At 39.5% G+C, this 26,776-nt stretch overlaps 1 protein-coding gene across 1 annotated transcript in view; it reads right to left on the reverse strand.

The window, feature by feature from the left end:
- The window catches only part of VCAN (versican), a 97,417-nt gene that overhangs the window by 65,035 nt on the left and 5,606 nt on the right, over positions 1-26,776 (reverse strand). The window contains exons 2-3 of the mRNA XM_044276014.1: positions 23,238-23,313; positions 30-407 (exon numbers count right to left, since the gene is read on the reverse strand). Of these exons, the coding sequence (XP_044131949.1) occupies positions 30-407; positions 23,238-23,307 (448 nt within the window). The 5' untranslated portion in view covers positions 23,308-23,313. The remainder of the gene's footprint in view (positions 1-29; positions 408-23,237; positions 23,314-26,776) is intronic.

Consider the following 26,776-nt stretch of genomic DNA (forward strand, 5'->3'; position numbering starts at 1 on the left):
AACTACTCCAGTATAAGTGTAACCCTCACCTGAAACGTCCAAAGAGATGGTATCTTGAGTATCTTCGATTCCAAACAGCACCTCGCAGCGGTAGGTACCAGCGTCGCTAGCACGAAGTTTGACCACTGTTAATGATGCATCACCAATGTCTTCTGGATGACTAGGTACAGACACTCTACCCCTATAATTTTGGCCAATTTTTATTCCACCACTTTGGGCAACTAAAACTGTAGTCTCCTTTGGATCTTTTCCATCTCTACTTTTCTCAATTTTTGTCCATTTTATCCTCAAAAATTCTGTTGTAATGTTGTAGCTTGGTGGCAGTGTAGGTATTGTTGAGAAGAAACATGGTAATGTCACTCTTCCAGACAATGATCCTTTGACAGGAGGACTTTTTTCCAATTTAACTGAAAAGATAAGATAAAGATAAGTTATATAAGAACCTAATATAACAAATACGTTATTTAACGTTAAAGGCTATGTACAGTTCACCTTTTTTTTATTATTGCATTGTACTTATTTTAAGCTAAAAATCGTTTTTTCAATTGGTCTTTATTAAAAATATGGAATCCTTTTTTCTGTACAGAGCTGAGATACTGTAGTAGCAGCCCGTGGATTGTCTGTTTTTTCTGTCATGTGGGAGCTGACAGGCTCCTTATCTCTGCTCTCTGGCCTTATAAACACCCATTATAGCTCAGTTCTTATCTTACTGATAAGAATGTGACTTAAATACTTGTTTATAACATATTAGTAGTTTAGAGATAAGGTTTATTTGATGACTGTCACAAAGAGAAAGTACCAATCACACAGCTAGTAAACAATTAACCCTTTGTGACAGAATGCCTCAATATTTTTTAATAAAGGCCAAATGAAAATATGACATTTAGCCAAAAATGAGTAAAATGCAATCATAACAATTGCTTCCGAAGGTGTACATAGCCGTAGGTGTACATAGTGGCATAATTTACTCAGCATTTAAAATTTTCCCTTCACTTTCCTCAATTTTGCATTTTATCTTTCCAAAAGCAAACCACAAAAAAATGATTTTTCTGCCCACACGGAATGCAATGCCAGTGCCCATCAGAAGTGATTGCCCGTAATCACCGGCTGGTAAAAAATAAAACAGTCATAAACAATCAAAAGTGGGCAGAACATTCTCAACAACATAATTGTACTGCATGTGCAATAACCATCCCAAATGACCCCCAGATTGCCTACGTATAAAGTCCTTTATGTTCCACAAATCAAAAGAATGTGGTTTCATTATTTTCCTACTTTGCTTCAACAAATTACATCATATTTGTCTGGAATGTATAGGAAGTAAGTGTGGGCTGCCAAGTGATTTGGATAATGGTTTAACTACTCTGCTCAGTGTAAATGCATAAAACAATCATCTCTATTGTTGTCTACTAAAACCTTTGTGAATACTATTTTCCTTTGTAGCCTCAGGACCCAGAATAGTCCACAAGGAGAACAATAATACTACAAATACTACAAGGGTAATTTATACCATCTTCCAGCTGAGATTTGTGGCTACAAGGCGTTTTTTCAGGGTCTGCAACTGTATCCAGCAGCCAGTATGTTGTCCTTGAGTGAACTGTATGTAAAATTAACATGGATTTTCATAATATAAAAAATACTATTTAAATGCATTGTCCAGGATCAAAGTAGAGTGTCTGCTTTAATTCCATAAACCATGCCATTCTTTTCAATGGACTGTGTCTGGTATGGCAACTCAGCTCCGTTCACTTAAATAAGGATGGGCAGCATTGCCAGAGACAGTCCATGAGCAAAAATGACACAGTTTCTTGGGGGGAGGGCAGAATCAAGGGTAGTAGTAACAAAATGTTGTCAAAGTCTGACTATAAGTTTCTCAAGACAGTCTTGACAAAGTGTTTCCTATTTTATTATAAACTCAATGTCAGATGAAGTCTTGGTTTTATAAGAAGATTGAATAGTTTGGTCCAAAGTAAAATGTCTGACAACCACCATAGTCAACAGGACATGCCTCTGATCTGTTACCACAGTAGTGTAGAGTTTGGTGTATGCCTCTTTGTGCTACACATTGCCATATACTGGTGGATTTAATGCATATGTTATGGCTGTGGATGTGGTCCCATTGGGACAAGCAACAGATTTGACTCTGGGCTACTTCTAACTAAATTATCCTGGCAATCCCCCGGTTTCACCCTTTAACCCCTGTGCAGAGATCTGGACTTCGCTGCAGGGAAAACACCATGCTGATACCTTCTGTAGTAGTCTCTATGATTGAAAGCTGACTCATGGGATCAAGAGACACAGCTGCAAAGCATCGAGGGCTCAAGCTAAATCATAGTTAGGGGCTAGCCTAGGTCAGGCCACGCATAGTATGTGAAGTATGGTAAATGGTCCAAGGTCAGGTTTGGCAGCAAAATGTCAATACGGAGTTCACTCAGCAGAGGCTCACAATCCAGGAAATAGGGAGCAGGGGGAAGTCGGTACAAGGGCAGAAAACAGAAACAACACACTTTCATATGATACTAGCAACCTAGGGAACCTAGTGCTCAGGCACCTTCCCACAGGGGAAGGTGCCTTAAGTACTGCAAGGCAGCCAGCCACAGACTGAAGCAGATTAGTGTGCACAAACTGGCCTTTTAAGAGCAGATGCATATGCCCTATGGGCATAGGAGAAGGGCCTCTCCAGCAAGCAGGCTGCAGCATGCAGGGACACAGGTGGATCAGCACTGGCGGGATACAGAAACCCGGGACAGGTGAGTCGAGCAGAGCTGTCCATGTGCCTCTGATGTAACAGCATATATCCAGCATTACATTAAGTAACACAATAGGATTTCTGGCTTGTTAATAAGATATATCATTTATTAATATCATTATTGATTAGTCTGTCTCTTGTTGCTAAAGCAAACATGTCCATGGCATGTAATAGGTCTGGTTACATGGAACCAGAAGTTTGGTATGCTTGCCACAGTTACATCTGTGAAAAATATTCCAAACTATACATATGTTTCTTATTTAGCAATGCACTTAATAATGTAGTATCACAGGCAAAACCTTCAATGTAATGTACAAATAATAGGACTTTTCCGCAAAGCCCTGAGAAAAGGGAGGTTTATAATAAACATATCTTTAAAACACATTAGTAGATATACAAACAGATGTTAATTATTAGATATTTTCTTTTTGTTATGTTTTTTTCTTTTTTTCAAGAGTTGCAAAGATGAAGTTCTCCCATTAAGGCCGTGAAAAATAGCCGGGAATGGCCAAGTACGGTGAACGAGATAAAAAAATAATAATAATAATAATAATCTCTTCTGGATGTCCCAGTTCCTGTGGTGCGTCTCCATCCCTGTCACTTCCAGCACCCGCTGGCCAGAGGTGAGATGTGTCACCAAGTCAAACTCCTCACAGAAATTAGATTGTTGACCTCTTCTACTGAACATGGTGGGTTCTGTCAATAATACTCTAAAGTGTATACTAGCCTTCAAGGGGTTGGTCCATCTGGGATGTTGATGGCATATCGCTAGGATATACCTTCAATGTTAGATGCAGGTTCCACGTCTGGGGCCCACTCCTTTCTCCAGACCAGGGCTACTGAAGTGAACAGAGAACAACAGCTAATGCCCAGCCCCTTCTCTGCATTGCTATGGGAGTTCCGAAGATAGGCAAGTGCTGGTTTGGTTATTTCCAGCAATCCCGTAGAAGTGAATGGAAAGCATGCAGTGCAAGTGCCGTATGCCCTCCTTCACTTCAAGGGTCCTGTTCCGGAGATAGAAGCGAGTTCCAGAGGTGGGAGCTGCACCTATCTAACACTAAAGGCATATCCTAGTGATATGCCTAAAATGTCCTAGATGGGCCAACCGCTTTAAGACTTTGTGATCTACAGGTGAAACTCGAAAAATTTGAATATCGTGCAAACATCCATTTATTTCAGTAATGCAAATGAAAAGGAATTGCATTAATGCAGCTTGAAATTAGAATTTTGTGAAAAGGTTCAATATTCTAAGCTGAAAGTGTCACACAGTAGTCAGCTAATTAATCCATACCCCCTGAGCAAAGGGTACCTCAAAATTGTGACTTTGGGGTTTCATAAGCTGTAAGCCATAATCATCCATATTATAACAAATGAAGGCTTGAAATATCTCGCTTTGCATATAGTTTCACCTTCTAAGTTGCATTACTGAAATAAATTAACTTTGCACGATATTCAAATTTTTCGAGTTTCACCTGTATAATGTGCATTCACATAAATTGAGCATGTGACTTCTAGTTGAGAAGGCAATGGTAAATTAAAAATTTTGGAGGAAGAAACTTCTGTGTGTGTAATGCTTGAAAATGGTTGAATGCAATTTCTTTCCACATTACTTTGTAAGATTACGAGGTGGCTAGACATTCACTATGGGAGTCGGTTTGTTCAAGCTTTCCATTTCAGTGGTAATTAAGCAGAGTCATGAAACGTATGCACCTTACAGCCTGAAGGCAGATACAATGACGCAATTACTTTCTGTCTATCACCCACATTACCGCACGTGATCACTGAGATAATGGTGTCTGTCATCATAACACTTCAGGACTCTCAATAGTAGAAGATTCTTTTTCACCCTTCATTCACCTTTATAACTGGAGGATTAATGCAGAATGAAATCTGCCACATTTTATGCATTTTACTGAACAGTTTATGACCAAACATGGAAATGAAACATTTCTAGAAAGAAAATAAGCTTAAACGCTGAGGAAAACCCCAAAAACATTTGTTTCCTATTAGCATCATTAGGGATCTGCTGATCAAACCCCATTGGATTGTCCATACGTCTGTAAAAAACTAAAAAAAAGTCTCATTTTAATGTTCAATGCACTTTGGCATAAAAGCTATTGTTAGATGATGAAATACAAAATTCTTTTTAAATGCGAGAGTTGGATTTTATTCTAACAAAACTAACTTATAAATCACTTTTCACTCTGTTGTTAGAATTCCCCAGCATTAATGGCAAAGTACAAGTCTTAATTGGACTTACTTAGAGACACGGGTAGGGATTGTAGCAATAGCAGAAGTTACTTCCATTAAAAGTAACATATAGGCGAAGGCTAGCTAGAATATATATGTTCAGTAGAGGAGAACAATATAAAAGACTTAATTAAGAGCTTAACGGTGTCATTCTGTCATCACAATATCACACGCGGACAACAAGGTAATAGCTGTCAAATACTTACCCTGCTGACTAACATCGCGCCAATAAAAACAATAAAAAGTGATTTACATCTACAATCCTAACCACAGCATATGACAGCCAGGGCCCATTTCTTTTCCAACAGTGAAAAAGCAACTGCAGTGCCAAGTCAATGTATCTTGCATATGGTACTGCATTTATGTCAAATATCTACAACACCTACATTGTCATTGTTTAGCACATAAATCTACCTACAATTGGAGACCAGCAACCAGAGCAGAATTATTTTTAAACCATCTTACTAAAGATTAAAGGGTTTTCCGGGAGTATGATACCAATGACCTATCCTCAGGATAGTTAATCAATAACAAACAAGTGGGGATTTGACTAACAGCTCCCACATGAATAGCTGCTTGAAAAGACTGCAGCACTCCCATGAGCGTTGCAGCCTCCTCCAAGGCCAGTGACGTCACGTTAATTGATCACATGGCCTATGTGCAGCTAAGTCCCATTCAAGTGAACGGGCTAAGCTGTATTATCCAGCACAGCCACTATACAATGTACAGCGCTGTGCTTGATATGTTGTGAGACGGTCACGGCAGTCACCGGAATTCCTCGGTCTAAAACCTGAGTCGGACCCCTAGCAATCTGATACTGATCACCTTTCCTAAGGATAGGCCATTAATATTGTATTCCAACCACAAGCTTTCCTAGAAGGTCAGAAGACGTCATACACACGAATCAAAAGTCTATTGAAACTGCAGAATTTGATTTTAGATTTGGTCGTCTGAAACTACATGTATATAGCATGATTGACCTTGAGTCCAAAAAAATTACTCCTTGGTGGACCCATCTAGTTTGGCATGTTGCTAGTAGGACACTTGTGTAGGGCCAGCTTAAGAATCTTGCCCCTGGAAAGTAATCAGATTATTAACAGCATTCTGATAAGCCAATTGGTTGTGGTCAAGGTATAGCATGGTCATACGTTTTTTAAAGGTCCCCATACACATTTGTCTTAAGTTGAACAAAATGGATGTTCGTCTGATGAGATCTAACAATGATTGATTGATGACGGGCCATCATCATCTGAAAAGAAGTTGACCGTGTTTTAAATTTTCCTCCACTGGTCAAATAACCCTTCATTCAAAAAAAGATCTTCAATGATGAAAGATCTTTCTTCAAAAAAGTGATTATCTTTGCCCAGTGTCATTGAGTATACATGACCAGTTTCAGTGACTGTAATGGCCAAAATAAACTATAATATACGGTGGCACTGAAACGTTTGTGAACCCTTCAGAATTTTTCATATTTCTGCATACATTCGACTTAGAACTACATGAGATTTTTTACACAAGTCCTAAAAGTAGATAAAGATAACCAAATCAAACTAATTAGTCAAAAATATTGGACTTGGTCCAATTATAGAGGAAAATGATACAATATCACATACTTGTTAGTGGCAAATGTGAACCTATGCATTGTGTCTGTTGTCACCCGCTTGCGTGGCTATAACTGCAGCTAAACGTTTCCAGTAATTGTTAATTAGTCCTGAATATCGGCTCAGAGTTATTTTAGCCATTCCGCCATATAAAACAGCTTCATCTCTGTTATGTTGGTAGGTTTCTTCCCCTAAACTGCTTGCTTCAGGTCCTTCTATAACACGTTTATTGGGATTAAGGTCAGGACTTTGATATGGCCATACCACTTTTAGGAACTTTATAATCAGAAAATGATTTTTTAAATCACGTTTTTATGGTTTATATTTTTGTTGGTTACTTTTTTTTTTAGAACTGATGGTGAACTTATTTTAAATTTTACATCTATAAAATTGTAAATAATCCTGTAATTTTCACAATGGTCACTTGGCCTAAAATATGTTAAGACTTACTGTATTTTGACAGTAGCCTTCCTCTGGATCAACTTGCAGGATAACAGGCTGAACTGGATCGACGTATGTCTTGTTTAAGTTTTATAGACTATGTTACTATGTTACATGGGCTATAGACAGAATGGACAGGAACTGACCTCATTGACTTCTATGGGATAGTTTTCTAGGCATGCTCTGTGACCTGTGCAGAGGTCAGAAGGGAGAAGATAAGCTGTGATATCACCTATTGTGAATGGTAGAGTCTGTGTTATCTATGTAGACGTGTTACTTGTCAATGTAATTCTAACTGTGGTGATAATGGCAATAGCTACTGAAAAGTTAGACCTAGTGGCTAGTGTGAAAATTGCAGGATTACAGTGTATACATTTATTTTAAAATCTAAAAAAAATAAAAAAGAAGTCACCAAAAATGTGATTTAAACAAAAGGTCATTTTTGCTGATACATTGCCTATAACTTTCTTTCTTGTTTTTCTTTCACAATTCTTTGGTAGAATGACTTGTGTGCTTAGGGTCATTGTCTTGCTGAATGACACATTCTCTTGAGATTCAACTCATGGACAGATGTCCTGACATTTTCCTTTAGCATTTACTGGTATAATGCAGAATTCATTGTTCCATGAATGAAGTCAAGCCATCTTGGCCCAAATGCAGCAAAACAGGCTCAAACCATGATACTACTACCGTTTCATAGATGGGATGATTTTTTTTTTTTTGCTGGAATGCAGTGTTTTCCTTTCTCTAAACATAACCCTTCTCATTTAAAACAAAAAGCTCTATTTTGGTCTCATCCATTCAAAAACATTGTTCCTATAGCCTTCTGGCTTGTCCAGGTGATCTTTAGAAAACGACAGACTGTACATTTTGTACTACAATGTACATTTTGGAGAGCAGCGGCTTTTTCCTTGAAATCCTGCCATGTACACCATTGGTGATCAGTGATCTCCTAATGATGGACTCAGAGTCATGAACATTAACATTAGCTAATGTGAGAAAGGCCTTTATTTGCTTAGATTGGGTTCCTTTTTGACTCTGCAGACTATTACATGCCTTGCTCTTGGTGTGATCTTTGGATCCCTGGTTGACTAATAATGGGGATGGTAATAATGGTATTGAATTACTTCTTTTTGTACACAATCTGTCTGACTGTGGATTGGTGGAATCCAAACTCTTAAGAGATGGTTTTGCAACCTTTAAAACCTTAGCTCCTCAGAAATCTCCTCTGTTTATGCCATGATACACTTCCACAAACATGTGTTGTAAAGATAAGATTTTCATAGATCCCTGTTCTTTTTTTTTTTTTTAAAGGGTTGTCCAAGCACAACTGATTGTCATCCCATTGATTGAAAACATCTGACTCTAATTTTATCTTCAAAATATAAAGGTTTCACATTCTTTTGCCACTCACAGATATGTGATATTGAATCATTTTCCCCAAATAGTAAATTACCAAGTCTAATATTTTTTTACTCATTTAAGTTGGTTATCTTCTATTTGGTTATCTACTTTTAGGAGTTTTTTGAAAAACTGATGTTGCTTTAGGTCAAATTTATGCACAAATATAGAAAATTCTGAAAGGTTATAACTTCCAAGCATCACTGTATATGGCTTCTAAACAATCATTCACCATATGATCATTCGTTCTGTGGTTGTTCAACTATCAACCTACTTCCATCTAATTTGTACAGAAACCTTTATATTTTATGACCTCTAGGGCTTTGTCTATTTTGTGCAACATTTTGTATTTAATTTTTAATGAGCTAGTACTGCCAAAATGAAGAAAATAAAACAGCCAAAAATTCTAATAAAACTTGTTTTTTTATAAAATACTGAGTTTAAAAAATAGCTCTTTTTTATAAAATAATCCCTTTAAGATTGTTTTCTTGAACAGCTTTCCAGTGAAAGTTAGTGTTTACTTTGCTAGGCAAAATTTACCGTGACTTAAACTTAAAGGTAACCTGTCACCTGGATTTTGGGTATAGAACTGAGGACATGGGCTGCCAGATCTCTCTGTGCTTTTGTGTCAAAAAAACGATTTTAAAGATATGTAAATTAACTTTAGATGAGTCCTGTCTCATGCTTGAGAGATGAGTTCAGCATTCTCTGAGCCCAGTCACGTCCACTGTGAAGGAGCTCAGCCCCGCTCCGCATCCTCCGAATCTCCTCCTTGCTTCCCGACGTCACGTAATCTCGCGATGCACGACCTAGCGCATGCGCAATTCGTTCTTTGAAGCTGATGCCAGCATGGGTAAGGAACACTATGCTGACACTGTACATGCGCTAGCTCGCGCATCGCGAGATTATGGCGCTCTAGCTTTGTGACGTCAGGGAGCAGGTAGGCGATTCGGAGGATGTGGGGCGGTGCTGTGCTCCTTCACAGTGGGTGAGGCTGGGCTCCGGAGAAGTTAGTAGCCTCATTTACATATATATAAAAAGCACAGAGACCTATGGGGAATGGATATTGCGGACGTGCTAGCAGCGATCTAGCAGCCAATGTCCTCAGCTCTATACCCCAAATCCAGATGACAGGTTCCCTTTAAGTACAATTGTGACACGATGGACTTAAGACACACAAAAGTTAAACTGCATTCTGTGACTTAATGCAAATCTTGGAAGAATAGATGTTGAGTATTTTGGGTTCTAACAAACATTACAGAACCAAAATATCTGGGTAACTGAATCAATGAAGCACATGGTTAAAGGTGTGCAGAGTTTGTGCAATGGTTACAGAAAATGACCAAAAAATACCAAAACATGCACACACTAAAATTTGAAATGTGATTGGTATTTGACAAATGACTAATTATGGCACGTTGTTTTCATAAATTAGCTCATAATTACTCATCCTTCACTCTTACTTGATGTTATAGAAGTTACCAGAGCACAACACAGTCCCACCTACTCAAATAACATTACTAGGGGAGACTTGGCCACAATGACTGAATCCAACCTGTACAGGAGGTTTTCTTCATATAAACAACTGATTTATAAAATGACCTAAGAAACCACTTAGTTTCTGATGAAAAGTACACACTGCTAATATTTCTTGGAACACTGACACAGATGGTCCATTTTCTCAATCTTGTTTTTTTTTTTTTTTTTTTTTTTTGGGGGGGGGGGGTTATTACTGGGCATAAGTTATTCCCCCTATTTTGGAATTTTTCATTTCCACTGGCTTTTGAGCTAACAGCAGAATAAGTATGTTCAGTGTATAGCTATAGTCTAAAGCTGTTAACTCATAACTACTCAACAACTGACAATGCAACATACTTATCCTATCAGTACAGGCTAATGTTTTTTTCCGAAACTCTAATACTGATTGTGGGGGTCCGACACCCGGGATCCCCACCGATCAGCTGTTTAAGAAAGCAGTGATGCTTGCAGTAGGGCCGCATCCTTCTCTCAGCTTTTCCTAGGCCAGTGACAACACATTCATCGGTCACGTGGCCTAGGCGCAGCTCAGCCTCATAGAAGTTGAGCAAAGGATGAGCGAGATACCAAGGACAGCTGCTATACAATGTAAGGCACTGTGCTTGGTATGCACAGAGAAGGCCGTGGCGATCACAGGAGCTCTGGTGCCTTCTCAAACACCTTATCAGTGGGGGTCCTGCGTGTTGGACCCTCACCGATCACATACTGATGACCTATGCAAAGGATAGGTCATCAGTTATAAAATCTTGGAAAACCTTTTTAAAATAGCTTTTGTCATACGTTTAAATCGATACGTGTAAATCAAGACGTATAGTGTGTTAACTGCCCACATATTCTTTATTGTCATATGGCATGCCATTTGTACATCCTGACATTAGTGTAGCAATGGCACACTAACTAGCTCAGGGCCAAAAGCACCAATATTCAGCACTCCACTGAAACTGCATCACTTGATATCCAGAATAGTAATCCACATGGGCAGGATACAACAACCTAAATTGAACTGCAAGGCTACTATCACATCTGTTGCGTGTATTCTGTCTGGCTGTTCTAGAAGAGAACAGCCTATTGGAATTCTCTAGATCTGGCACTGCCGGATACAAGCAGAATGCCCACCAGCCCTATTAGGTATATTGAGGTCCAGCAGAGATCCGGCCACATTTCAGCAAAAATGCAGATAATCAGCCAGATAAAACCAAACGATTCCCAGCATTGTCTGTCGGATGAGGCGGCTGGATCTATGTGTCGCAGATGTGAAACTAGCCTAACCTGCTCATCACTGGAAAGATCAAAACTGTATGTTGAATTAAAAAAATCTGTTGCAGTGAACTACACCAACTGCAGCGTTGAGACAAAAATAGAATGACAGTCCATATAGTAGGCCATTCTTAAAGGGGTTGACTAGGATTAGAAAAAACAGCACCATTCAAGTAAATTAGTGCTGTTGTAAAACTGGATATATACAAGGTAACTGTTGGCCAAACTGTTGTGACTGGGAGAGTGGAGAAAGCTACTATCAGACATCTCTGGCGGATGGCTAATCTCCCATAGAACAAAGAGTCGGCCAAGCTGAAATTAGGTTGACCCTTCTCATCTCAAAATGATATGCTATAGAAGATTATGGAGGCTGCCATACACATCACAAGGTCAGCTTGTATCGTACATGTTGCGTGTATGGCCAGCTTAAAGAGAACCTGTCACCACAAAATGCAGTTCAATCTGCAGGCAACATGTCATAGAGAAGGAGGAGAGCAGGAGCTGAGCAGATTGATATATAGTTTTGTGGGAAAAGATTCAGTAAAACTGGATGTTTATATATTTAAATCTATGCTCTTTCTGATCTCAGTTGTACACAGGGACCATCTTATCAGTGATAGCATCCCCTGTATAGTCACTCATAGTTGTGCATGGCGGGGGGTCTTAAGTTAAGAAACAGCCAACACTTGTAAATTACAATTTATTTTTTATTTTTTTTTGCTGAATCTTTTCCCACAAATCTGTATATCTGCTCAGCTTCTCCTGCTTACATTGCATTTCATGGCGACAAGTTCTTGATAAAACCAGCCATAGCCATGACTGTATCTTTTTTTGGGGGGAGGGGGGGAAACTAACATTCGACTTCATTATTATTATTATTTAATGATTTATTTATTATTGTTCCATTTATTATTAATTCCTCATTAAAAAAATAATCACTGAATCCTTGATTTTCCCAAATCCTGTGATCAGTAACATACTTGATTAAAATACCAAGGGCTAAAAATCACAATGTCTAGGTTTGCCTTATAAAAATGTACATTGCCCTCTTGCGGGTTTTAGTTGTCTACATGAACATGTTTAACTAATCTCTACCCTATTTAATCAAAAATCCTTTTCACGCATATATTTATGGCTCTGTGAAAACCAGAAGTGATGCCAGTAATGCGTTCTTGCTGGAAATGTTTCAATTTCCCCAGCTAAACACACAACAGTTCACTATTTTCTAATAATTGGGAATTGAATTTTCACACTTCAGAACGTAACAATTTGTCATTCGCAGTTTGGGAGAGAGAGTACATCCAATGGGAACATAACTGGGGTTTGGACTTGAAGGTAATAAATAGTAAGGGAACAAAAGCCTCAGTGTTTTCACCAGATGGATTGTGGCAAAGGCTACTATACTGTAAGGAGGAGGATGTTAAACAGGCATTAGGTGCTGAGGGATCAATTACTTGATGTAGACTCTCTATAAATCATTGAAAACCAAGCTAATTGAAATTCCATCTGCACACTTCATCTTAACTTTATGACCATTAACTAGTCCTAGAAAGACACAGCCTGAAAGGCTACTGTGAGGATTAACTACAGAGCAATGGACTTCAATACACTTCTGTGTATCCCACCTTAAACCTCTAAGACTGAAACTCAGACAGAGCTTTAAACTTTGAACTCTACTTCCAATGTATGGAGAAGGAAAGTTGGCACTGACTTTCCTGGACTAAATCCATATGTAAAACATTTTAGGAGAGCTGTATTGAATTATAAAAGTGTTTTGGTCCTTCACAAAGTCACAGTTGGGGTCAACAGTAGGACATTCTAGGAGTCAGCTTAGGAAAGGTACTGGCTCTCCTTAAATGGACCAGCCCTGAGTGGAGTCCAACTCAAAGTGCTCCATGGTATAGAGGTTTATTGGCAGTGCTCCATGGGAAAATAATATGCAGAGATGTATCTCCTGAGAAAAGAGAACCCTCAAGGCTTGCTAAAAAGTTGAATTGTGACTCATACAGAACCACTTCCACGAGGTGGCTCTAGAGAAATGGTTCCCTTTTCCCCATGGAGCATTGTCAGTAGGTCTCCATAACATGGAGCACCTCCAGTAAGGCTTGTCCCTTTAAGGAGAGCAAGTACCCCGCTTAGGCTGCATCCAAGGCATCACACTCAGCCAGCCAGAATTCTACTGCGTACTGATGAGGAGCAAGCAGCCTGAGAACAGCTGTCTACAGATGGATATTTGGTTTGGCTATTTTCCCTTATCATGTCCCAAGGCTTGTTAAAAAGTTGGATTGTGATTCATAGGGAGCTACTTCCACAAGGTGGTGCTAGCGAGATGGTTCTCTTGTCTCAGGAAATACTTCTCTGTATATCCTAGAAGTCAGTACTGAAGGAGCTGATCTCTTTTTAGAAGGGATTGACAGATGTTCACCAGGTAAGATCCATAAATCCTAAACAATACTGGGATGGTATAGCTACCATACTTACACACTGTTATGTTTGTCAAGTCAAGCTCTCTTGACATATCTGTAAATACTTAGATGCCAGTCTTAATAAAGCCCCATAGCTGGCGGTGGATTGCTGGAGTTATGAAGAGATGCTGGCCTCTCCATAAGTCCGGCACATCCAGTGCCAGGTCTAAATGTAATACAGCTTCCGAATTGTCTGACATTTAGACCATTTTCTACACCTAAAACAGGAGAAGTAAATGATGAATGAGATGGGCCCCTTCCCCGACCACGTCACACCCACAATTTGGACTGACCCCCATAGTCCCTATAATATAGCTATTCTGGATCATCTTTTCTAAGAACTCTGTATATTGCTACTAGAAATTTATGAATAATTGCCAACTACCAATTGGGTGTGTGTCCCTATATACTGTGACACTGTCCAATCAGAACTGGTAGTGCATGAATTGGGAAGACACACTTCTTTTACAGAAGAATAGCCATACCCAGTAATCAAAATATGCATACATTTCTAGTAGAGATAACAGAGGAACAGCACAAGGCAGATTTCTAAGAAAAGGTTCTCCAGAATTGATATAGTTACAAAAACAGACTTAATCTAGAAGACATATGTTCTTTAAAAGACATATCAAGTATCATTTTGCTCACAGTTACTTGAAAAAAGGTTTAAAAGATATCGGTGTTGTTAGGGGCCATGTACAATATATATTGGCCACCATAAAAGATGGTCCATACTGTTTAAGTGTCACCTCCCCTTAGGGGCAGACTGGGAACTTAAAGTAGTCCTTGAAAAAAAACGTATAAGTGTCCCCATGTAGGCAGGGTCAGCAATACTTTAGTGCAGTACCAAATACCACCCCAGCAAAACTAAATACCACAATGCAGCATAAAATACTGTCCTATCACCATACTGAGGACAGCAATGCAGTTGAATTCAGAGGGGCACCTTCGGCTGCTGGCTAGGCACATAAGAAACTGATGCTCTTAACATTAACTGATGCTGAAAGCATCAGGTCGTTATGATTCCAGCCAGTGGCCATTAGGAGGACTCGGACAGTCCCCTGGGCATTGGCCCACTGGGAAATTTTACTTTAGGGTTTATGGCCAGTCCGCCACGCATGCCCTGTTTTAATATTCTTTATTCTGAAGACATACACTATATTGCCTTATGTTTCGGGATGTCTTATAGGGGAAGGATAGGTCTAATTTTTGAGGTAAAGAGGAGACAAGGTTTGGTTAAAGGTTGTATTAGTTTCTTAGACCTTGGATTCCTCATATTGCCATTGAATGACATTGCACATGATTCCTATTAACTATAATGAGTGCTTCTTCATCAAAAGTTCAATTGTATCTATAATCCAACCTAAAAATCTAAGAATTTTCTTTGATGATATCCATGACCTCAGATATCAAGAAAAGAAACCTCACCAAGTCAACAAATTTCTTCTGGAATTTAAAAACCAGCCAATATACATTATCGTTGCTACTGCATTTTAACAAGATCTTCGGAGAAGGGAAAGCTAGATATACAACTTTTCACATCTTCTGAGATCTTTTCCATTTATGTTTTTTTTTCAAAATTGACATATTTTCTGCTTAAAAGCTCAATGAACAAAGAAAAGTATTCTTATCCAGAGGGGATGAAAATAGGTTTCCTCTGAGAACCGTCTTTTAGGATAATGACACCTGCCACAAATTAAGTGGAGGAGGAAATCCATGACTATAAGGCGAGGACATTAATTCACAATGAGAGATAACAATTGAGATAAAAGGGAGATAAGACTCTAGACTGTGAGCAGACATGTAACAAACACAAAGAGTCTTTAATAATGGGGGTTCTGCCTATTATCAATCACTAGCATTTACCTTTTTCACATCTCTGAAAGAGCAATAATGTCAATTGTGCGTTAATTAAAATAACGACTATTGGGCCAATTATCAGGAACGAGGGTTTGGATGATTGCCCCGAGTTAATGTGTCACTGATCCCTTGAAAAAATAGCAAAACTCTTGTTTCTAAGGTGATCTGCTTCTGCTGTTTACATGACAAACAAAATCATTGTTTGTCAAAAGCACATCGAACAGTGAAGCTGTATGGGGACAAATGATCGTAGTAGTGATTGTTCATCCCCATATGAAAGGGAAGATGATTGCTGCATTTGAATGCAGTTTAAATGAGCAGGCAATGACCAGGAACAAATGGTTTGTTCTCAGTCATTGCCCTGTGGGCATGTAAATGGTTCCTAGCACACAACGGATCAAACTAGTAAATTCAGTAAAGATCAAAGTGAGACAATAGCTTAAAATACAGATTGAACATTATATTAGGAACTAAATAAAGGTAAGGGTGAGAGCATTTTTCTTGTAATTAAGGACAAAAAATTTTAGACAGCTTTTAACTGGGGATGTTTGGGCCCACCAAATTGTGAAGATCCAACCTCCATCTTTACAGACCCCGCACATGTCCACTTTTAATAACATCTTAATCTTTTATTGCTAATATTACACAAAAATGACAAGTCATTTTGAAAATTGGTTATTTTGTGAATCATGCCATAAGAAATAGACTCAGGTGGCCAGTGATTGGTTACAAAGTCAACTCCAAGTAGGTTTCTCTTGTGCTGGACCCTTGGGTCCATTATCGTGTCAGAGTATCGGTTTACCATAAGATCCCCTGGTTCTCATGTAGGCCAATCAGACCCTGGCTCCAGGAATCATTCATCGTAGGACAGTTTCTAAATTATTTTACTTATATACCAAGATCAGTTTTACAAAATTATTCATTTTCACCATCATAAAATGTATGCAAAAAGTCTCCTAGCAGGACTTTACATTTGCTTCAGATCCAAGAATCCCAACTCGCACAATACCTCTGTGCTGATGTCTTAAAACTATAATTATATTGATATCACATCACACTAAGCCCTTTGTCTGTCTTCTTAACCTCTGGCCTCGGTGAAAAACTAAACAAGGAATAACATCTCTTCAACTGTCCAAGTCTCCTTGTAGACTCCGGTTCTTGACACATGTGGATTACCAAGTTGATTGAACTGAGTGTTGGCTATCAGAAAGATTAGCTGGATCACGTTGAGCTGGCCAAGAGGTTTTTGACAACTGCTGGATGTTCTGGAATCACGCATATACAATACATGGAATTTGGGATTAAGATGGTCAATTTAGCCATCCAAATAGCTGCCATTTATGGGTAGCTTTAATTCCACTGATAAGATTAGATTTACCTCCTCTGTTTATTTGTACTAGAATAACCTTCAAATGGAAATCAGGAAAACAGGTCATCTACCCATTTTACGCTAAATGGTTATATACCGAAGCACAAAGCAATAACTGCTGTAGTGCATCAATGAGGGGAATTGTACTTAGTGTGGTAATCAAGTTTATGTTTTTTGAACTTCATTAATGTCATGATGATCTTAATGTGAGAGCAGGTGACTTGGTTATTCAGTGAGAAGCATAGGTTCTAGCTTCCAAAATATATATGGATATATAATGGCAAATATACGTTAGCCATAAGCTTTCAGTTGTCACTATTTTACTATCTATCACTTTTTTTCAATGCTCAAACTTTTAATGCACATGTACAGTATGTCCAAAAATTCCTGGGTTTGTTGGAAATTAGAATCATATACCCAATGTACAACCTCCAGTGTTCATGTCACACCTGCCTTATGCCGTAATAGTAAAGGTGGACACATTCTATTTGGATATATTCAAAAAGACAGGGAGGAATTGCATTCCTATAATGTACAGTGAACATTGTTGTTCACAATAAGTTTCTCAAGAAGGAGGACCAAGTATTTGAAACCTCAGGAGAGGTAATCAATATCACCACCACTGATCATCTGTGTGAACAGGCCGCAACACTCCAGAACCTCACCAACCCTCCTCAAAGCATTCCAGCACAGTGTCATACACTGTATAATAGCTGTGCTTGGTATTGCAGCCCAGGCCGATTCATTTGAATGAGACTGAGCTGCACCTAGGCGATGTGACTAATGAACGTGACATACCTGGCCTAGGAAGTGGAAGAGAACTCACTGGAGTGCAGCATCCTCTTCAAACAGCTGATTGGTAGAGGTGCCGGGAGTAGGATCCCCATCAATCTAATATTGATGCGCTATCCTAAGAATAGGTCATCAATATTTTATTCCTAGAAACCACTTTAATGTCCCAGAAAATATCTTTAAGCATTAATGACACAACTCGCCAAGCAGGAAGTAGTGTTTCCTCGTGGTAAGCTGTAAAGATCACAAAGATGGAAATGTCCAACAAGTCTATTGCAAGAACTACTGAAATCATTGATAGTGGTTTGAAAAGTTGTTGGATTTAAAGGGACCTTTGGTAAAAGCAGAACTTGAGAAAATTAGTGAAACACAACAAATAGTTTTAAGATACATTATAGGGGTTGTCTGATTTAGAAAAATATATTTTCAGATATCCTGTTAGGGAATACTGAGTTAATAGAGGGAATCCTCTGTTTGAGGTCATCATCTCATGCACAGGTTGGAAAGTGGTTACAAAGACAGTCTCTAGCTCTGGAGGACCTGTTCTGTTCTGTGATACACAGACAGCCCATTGATTTGAATGGACACTGTGTAATGCTTACTTTCCCCTGTGGTGGTGCTACTGGAAAATGGAGCACTTACTGCAAGGTTTCCCCACAGAGTACAGTCGATCACTGGGGGTTTCAGCATAGGGACACTATGATCTGCGTGTTTCCAAAAGACCCTTCTAATAAGAAGAAATTGCTCAAAGCAGAGAACCCGTTTACGATTTATTTTGCTTTCCTTAATCAGCACTAAAGACATTTTGTTTGGCCCATTAAGCACCGCTGTGAACTAAAAAATTTTTACCCAATCTTCCGTTGCCTAATTATTGAGTAGATCTTTTCTTTCATTTCTGGCAAATTTAATTGTGCTTACAATCCAGCATTTTAGGACTTATTGTAGCACATTCAATAGATGTGGTTAAATCTGTATGCTTCGTCCTTTTAACTAGACCTCTGCCTGTTATCAAATTACAGACTAAGTTCTCTCATGCATAATTCGATCAGGGCTCACAAATATGAACACAACTGTTATTATTCGCTCAATTTTACCCATAATAATATTTCTTTGTTAATTAAATTCATTAAAACACAATTCTAATATGATGGCATAATACGGCCAAGTGCCTCTTATTACTTTATCTCATTTAATTGTTTTCATAAATTTCAACATAACCATTAGATCACCCACACACTGACGGCCTCATGTAGACTTTGAGTTTCCAGGCTTCACTTCTCCTGTGATCAGATTGGTCGTTCTACTTTTCATATATGAACCCTAATAACTTTGTTCAAGTACTATACTATTTAGCAAATTTAGCACAATTTAAAAGAGTTGGATTTTATTATTATTATTATTATTCTATTGACAATCTGCTGAAAGTAGGGTGTCCTGATGCTGAGATCCCCAATGATCTTCTGTAATCTATGGGATAATTTAGCACCATGTGCTCATTTTCTCTGCAGTACCACCACAGGAGAAATTATATATTACACAGTTTTCAGTAAAAATCTATAGACTGTGCAATCTATGGACATCCAGGGTCCTCCAGAGCTAGAGACTCTTTGTACCCACTCTTTGCTCTTCTCCTTAAAGGGTATTCCTATCTCAGGGGGGAAGCGTGAAGCTCTGATTTAAAACAGTTAATCACTGTGGCCTACTAATATAGGAATAATGAAAGACACAGTGCCGACACAATACAGGCAAGTGCAGTAGTGTGATCGAATCTAGCAGCAGGCATACTCAGTCAGATGACCACACTGTCAATATGCCCTAAGTGATATATAAAGGCCAGTGATACTGGAAATTTTAAACCACTATTTGTCACTTATATAAATTTTAGTAATAATAACTAATAAAAGTTAAGTCTTAGGATTTTGGTAGGTGCAGGATTAATAGGTGTAAAGTAGTCCTAAAGGACATTAGTAGTAGTGAATATTCCTATCTCAGGCACTGATGTTGTGCGTGGCCACCCTCTGTTCACCTCTAAGGAAGCTCAGAAAACAGATGATTGCTGGCTTGGCTATTTCCAATAGTCCAATAGCAGTGAGTGGAGATTTGGGAGCTCTGAAAATAGCCAAACAACATCACACAGCTATTTTCAGAAGTCCCATAGAGGTAAATGTAGAGAACACCACCCATGCACATCCAACTGTTCATGGACTGTCAGAGCTCCCACAGTGGTGAACAGATGGTGGCCACACAAGTATGGCTGATCTCACTTCACTTTGGTGGGCCCTTCCTGGAGATAGGACTGGGTCCCAGAGGTGGGACCTGCATTTATCTACCATTGATGGCATAGCCTAGAGATATGCCATCAACATCTGAGATGGGAATACCTTTGTAACTGGACCCTACTTTCTATCCTGAACTTCCTAACAGGTTCCTTGAAATGGGATTTCTAAAGCAGAAACTTCTTGAACCTACGTAGATGTTTCTTTTTTTATTAGTAAAAAATGATATGCAAAAAAATAATAATATGAAAGAAAGAACAAAGCTAACCACATTTTTCCCCTAACCAGGTTCACAATTAATCCTTATGAACTGCTGTGTGTGTAACGAAAGATGGAAAAATATGAAATGTTTAAAATTGGAAATAATGTGTCAGCCACTTGCTCAAACAATCACTTTAGTTTTCCAGATACCAAGGAAAGATTTTTCTCCCTGGCATGAACCTAACTGTAATTGCCAGAGCTCAAGTCATGGAATACTTTAGTAATTGTACATTCTCATTGAATGATACCATATTAATCCTTTTCCAGGTGTCACAGTAGATAATTATTACTGTATTATCTACATGAAAGGGACAATGGGACAAATGACAATGAATGCTGGGAATATAAAGCTGTAAATATATACAGTCCAGCCTCAATATTCATCAAGGAGCCATAATTTCTATGAATATCTAGACCTAAAATACACGACAGCTCATCCAATCCTAATGAGCTCTTGGAGGGACTTATTCTATGGCCAATTAACATTAATATTGGCCAATTTGACATGCCCAGCTGCAATTTAAAGTGTGTATGGGTGTCTCAAAATTTCCTGACGTGATATGTCAAGGATCAGGCTGTTGGATTCCCACATGTCTGCTCCTTTTGTACTCAGGGGAGATAAGACACCACTAGAGGTGTCTGCCCATTCGGTCAGAACACAAGCATGCTGGGACCAAGCCACGCATGTGTGCATATGGAGGAGGATGGGGGGAAATTGGCTGTCACCCAAATTACTATTTGGCCAGCTTTTAAGTTATTAGTCTTGCACAAGGTTCTTAGAGGCTGTATATAAGTTAATGAGCACTTGGGTTAATTAAAAAAAAAAATGAGTGCTCCAACTCTTCTGAAGAAACGCATGTGAGCAATGGGAGAGGAACTATAGATGTTAGAGGACCCTACCACAGAGAGGTGTGCATGTGTGGAGGGGTTTAGGAGATGGAAGAAAATTGGGGCTATGCATTATAAATAAGAATGGTGGGAAAGAAGGGTAAATAGGGGAAATTAAATGTATGACCAACAGATATCATCCTGACCTTTAGGAACCAATGATGGAGGGTCACATTCTTAAACCTCTTTTAAGAGCTGACCATGTCCCTGGTGGCATGAATACAATGCCAATGCAATAAATCACTGCAGAGTACCAATTCAAATGATATAATGATATCCCTGTGCCATGTACTTTAGATTGGGCATCAATCTCTGATTTATCTAGCAAGGAAGACACTCCGATCTACTGTCTACAAAAAGCAAAAGGTGAGGGGTAGTCTACTTGTAGCCATGTCCAAGATTTACTAATCCTAAAAATGCCATAAACTTAGGCTGTTTAGAAGTGCACCAGATGTATCAAATGTGGTGCAGGGATACTTTTATCTAGCCTTATACCAACTATTGGATGGCTTACTTTGAGAACTTGCAGCACAATTCTGGCCATAAGCACAGCATCTTAGGGTACTGTCACACTAGAGTTTAGAGGGAACCTGTCACCAGCTTTATGGTATCCTAACTAAGGGCAGCATAAATAAGTGACTGATTCTCTTAGCAAAATGCTGGGTCACTTTCTTTAATTGACCCAGTCAATCTGCCAACATCTTGTATTGAAAAGCTCCAGCTGATAATGATGAGTCATGAATATTTATGAGCTCCTGACTCTCCCCGCCCACCTGCTGCTGATTGACAGTTATTTTCCATATGAATCAGCAGCAGGTGGGCAGGGGAGTGGCTATAGCTGTTAATTAAATAAACGCTGGACTCAATGACATCACACTGGACTCAAATCAGCTCAATAGCATACGGCATGTGGCATCTTTGTGTGTATACTATGAGATAACCATCTGTCACACCAGTAAGTAAATACATCTAAGGTACTTTTTAGTAGTTAATGATTGTATATAACTAGATTATAATCAAATATCCATATGACAGGTTCCCTTTAAGTTTTCCGGTATTGAGTTCCATCATAGGGGCTCAATACAGAAACAAAAATGCTTCAGTTTTGTCCACATTCATTGTTAATGGGGACAAAACTGAACTGAACAGAACAGAATGCTCCAAAATGCATTCCGTTCCGTTTAGTTGCATTACCATACAGGAGAGAAAACCGCAACATGTTGTATTTCACTTTCCGTCCTGGGATACGTCCTGGGATACAATATAGATACAATAGAAAACGGATCCGTTCCCCATTGACTTTCAATTGAGTTCATGACATATCTGTCTTGGCAATGTTAAAGATAATACAGCCGGATCCATTCATAACGGATGCGAATGGTTGTATTATCAGTAACGGAACCGTTTTTGCTGAACCCTGCTGGATCCAGTAAAAACACTAGTGTGAAAGTAGCCTTAGACCACACTCCGTCCATGATGAGCTCCGGTCCTCCCTGATAAGCCCCATCCACTTTTCAAGCAACTTAGGAAAACTGTAGAAACCCTATTTGCACCACTTTTAGGGCTCATGCACACAAACGTATTTTCTCTCCGTGTCCGTTCCGTTTTTTTTTTTTTTTGCAGACCGTATGCGGAACCATTAATTTCAATGGGTTCACAAAAAAAAGGAAGGTAGTCTGTGTGCATTCCGTTTCTGTATGTCCGTATTTTCATTCCGCAAAAAAATAGAACATGTCCTATTATTGCCAGCATTACGGACAAGGATAGGACTGTTCTATTAGGGGCCAGCTGTTCTGTTCCACAAAATACGGAATGCACACGGACGTCATCTGTATTTTTTGTGGACCGCAAAATACATACGGCCGTGTGCATGAGCCCTTACACAGATTCTAGGTGCAGACACATTAGCAAATCTGGGCCTTTGTGATTGCAAGTTCTACATAAGCAGACAGTCCCATGACTGCAGGCCACTCTATGATAATCATCATACTGTAGTATGAAAAGAGCAGATGGATACATGACTACGAAAAACTGTTCATCCTGAAAAAGAAGGTTTCATTAAGAAATAATCCAAGTAAATTAAATGCTTACCTGAACGGAATGCATTAGAGAGATGGAATGCTGAGCATATCCAGAATATATATTTCAGATCTAACAACATATTGACCTGGGGAGAAAAAAAGAAAGTATTGCATTAAGTAAAGCTTCGCAGTCTTGGGTTTGATATTTTAGGAACAAACAAACACAATTTCGCTATGGCGTCTCAAAGCTGGCGTGCATTTTCTAGCTCACAATGACTGATCTGTGGGAGCCCTAGACTTCTTGACAATCAGCTGCTCTGGCCTGCTCCCCATGATGATGTCAGAGACGCGAGGGAGAGGACGGCTGAGAACCTCGTGTTCTGGTCAGTGACAATAAACAGATGTGAGGAAAGGAAACACCTTGAAAAAAATCTGTGTTTCAAATAAAAGTTGATGTTCATTTCATTAACGTGACTGGACCCCAAAAATGTACTTGCATTATAGCTTGTTAAATGAAAACAAACGTAGAATTAATACTCAGGTGAGATTAGCTGACCTTGTGATTTCGACATGAAAACGTAAGTACCCTGGCTGCTCTCAGTACTGAACCCATACGCATTTTGTGCTGTATTATTTGAAATATATAAGGAAAGCAAAGCAAAGCAAAGAGACTGGTTCCACTAATTACTAAAAAATAATAATAATAAAAACAGGCCCTATAGCATGGTCTGACAGGTAACTCTTTAAGAGAGAACCTTAGAAAAAGTCGATACTATCCATGTTATCATGTCAAACAATTCAGACAGCACTGCAGTTTTTCATAATGCTTAATTGATTTTTATTGGCCGGACATGGTGGTACACAAAGAAACGTTTCGGGCAAATAGGATGCCCTTCATCAGGCAGAAGAGTGTCCACTGGACCGAGGACAGCGCCGGCTCTTTCCTCGGTCCAGTGGACACTCTTCTGCCTGATGAAGGGCATCCGATTTGCCTGAAATGTTGATTTGTGTACCACCATGTCCGGCCAATAAAAATCAATTAAGCATTATGAAAAACTGCAGTGCTGTCTGAATTGTTTGACACTTATTGAGTTCCAGGAGGTAGAGACAGGAGCAAACCCCTGACGAGCACCCACACCAGCCAGAACAGACAGAGTGCTTTGATCAACTAGGATTATTATCCATGTTATCATAAAATATTTCAAAATGTTGGATTTTGGCTCATCAGGAGCCATTACAACAAGGTGGCGCTAGCGAGATGGTTCTCTTTCCTTGGGAGATACCTCTTTGCATATTCGATTCCCATGGAGCTTTGTGTATAAGTGATACTAAGGATCACTTACAGTAAGTCTCCATACACAGCTGGTCTTTTTAAGGAGAACCAATATCATGCTTAAGCCGCATCCAAGGTATTGCACTCATCCAGCCACAATCCTACTCTGTACAGGCTAGGGGCAAGCACCCCAAATCAGCTGTCTACGGATGAATACTTGGCTTGGCTTTTTTCCCTTGTCATGTCCCAAGGCCTGTTAAAAAATTTAAAGAATTCTGACTCATAGAAAGCCACTTCCGCAAGGTGGCACTAGCGAGATGGTTCTCTTTTCTTGGGAGATACTTCTTTAAATAATGTAAATTATTAAAAGCCAAGAGTTTAAAACGTAAATGCCCAGCATTGCATCACACCCATCTGTAAATCGTCAGGACAAAGCAGTGACATAAATGTGCAGGATTTACAGAAAATACTGGATCAAACTACAAAGCAAAATGCTTAGTGGCCTACGTGGGAGTGATCCAGTCACTACGACTGGTCATTGATGGTTTGAATTATCTGAGCCCTTCAAGCTCCAATACAGACCACATGTATAGATAAGACCTATTGTCATGGGGACCATGTTCTGACATCACTTTCTGCTTCTCTGCTGACTGTTTAAAGATACCAGACAATTAAGGTGGATTTAGAAGGGCCGACTGAGTGGCCGATTATCGGGAAGGAAGCTTTCCTTTCCGACAGTTGGCTGCTCGTCCGGTGAAGGAGACAACACTTTTACATGCAGCGATCTTCTTCACTGTATGAGGACTGGGGACGAATCATGGCTTCTGAGCAGCAGATCGCTGTTTAGACCATACCATCTGCTGCTCAGAAGCCATGAATGGTGGTGCCTGCACAAGTGACAGGATCGCCAGGTGAACGAGTGTTTCACTCGTTCATGGGGTGATCGGCCGCATATTTAGACGGCCAGATGGTTAGGAACAACCGTTCGAAGGAACGGTCATTTTCGATAATCTGGACGATTATTGGTGTGTCTAGAGATACATGAAAAGGGCTGATTCCAACTCTTGGGTGGAAAATTTTACAAGTCATTCTATCCTCTGTTTCCTTCCCTGATGTTCTACATTTTAGAAATTCCTGAAGAAAACCTGCACAAAGGCCTGGTTCACAGCAGAGCACCTCTTTTGTCACTATTTTCACCACAGTTTTTTGACCATTGTGTCCAACAGTAATAAAGTGTTACTATGATGTTAGGTATTTATGGTATGAAGACATACTGATAGGGAACCTAAATTGTGAGCCCCATTGGGGACAGTGATGATAAGTGAGTAAAATAAATAAGTATTAAAATAATTATAGCAAGTTATAAATAAATAAAATAGATACATAAACAAATTAATGTTGACAGGCTAGTCATAAATGCCTGACTGGGACCCTGACTTATGGGGAGAATGTGGTTCTGGTGGATGTCACACTCTCCATATAGTCCAAAAGAGGTGTCCACACTTGTGCACGTCTTCCTCCATGAAACTATATGGGAGTTATGGAAACAGTGAGAAATGCTTAAAGGGATTCTGTCACCTCGTTTTAACCTATAGAGTTGCGGACATGCACGGCTAGATCGCCGCTAGCATGTCCGCAATATACCTGTCCCATAGGGCTGTGTGCTTTTATTGTGTTTAAAAAATGATTTTATAGATACGTAAATGAGCCTGGTAAGGCGCCCGAGGGGCTGTACGAACCTTCTTGGAGCCCAGCCACGCCCTCCTGTGAAGGAGCCCAGCACCGCCTGCATCCTCCGAATCTCCTCCTTGCTCACAGTTAGATAGCCGTAATCTCGTGATGCACGTGCTCGCACATGCGCAGTTCCTTCCCTGAGGCTGATACCAGCACAGGAAAGGAACACTATGCCGGTACTGTGCATGCGCGAACTCGCCCATCGCGAGATAACGGCGATCTAACTGTGAGCAAGGAGGAGATTCGGAGGACGCAGGCGGTGCTGGGCTCCTTCACAGGGGGGCATGGCTGGGCTCCAAGAAGGTTAGTACAGCCCCTTGGGCTCCTTACCAGGCTCATTTACATATCTATAAAGTCTTTTTTTAAACACAATAAAAGGACACAGCGATATGGGACAGGTAAATTGCGGACATGCTAGCGGCATAGAGCTGTCCGCAGCTCTATAGGGTAAAACGAGGTGACAGAATCCCTTTAAAGCATTTCTCCTGGAATTAAGAAAATGAGAATAAAATATTACTTTATTATAAATATATTCCTATATACATTTAATTAGTTATAATAGTTTGATTTGTCTAGGGAGCAACATTTAGGAGAAATAAAAT

The sequence above is a fragment of the Bufo gargarizans genome, chromosome 1 (genome assembly GCF_014858855.1).
Source record: "Bufo gargarizans isolate SCDJY-AF-19 chromosome 1, ASM1485885v1, whole genome shotgun sequence".
In the NCBI taxonomy this organism is placed as follows: Eukaryota; Metazoa; Chordata; class Amphibia; order Anura; family Bufonidae; genus Bufo; species Bufo gargarizans.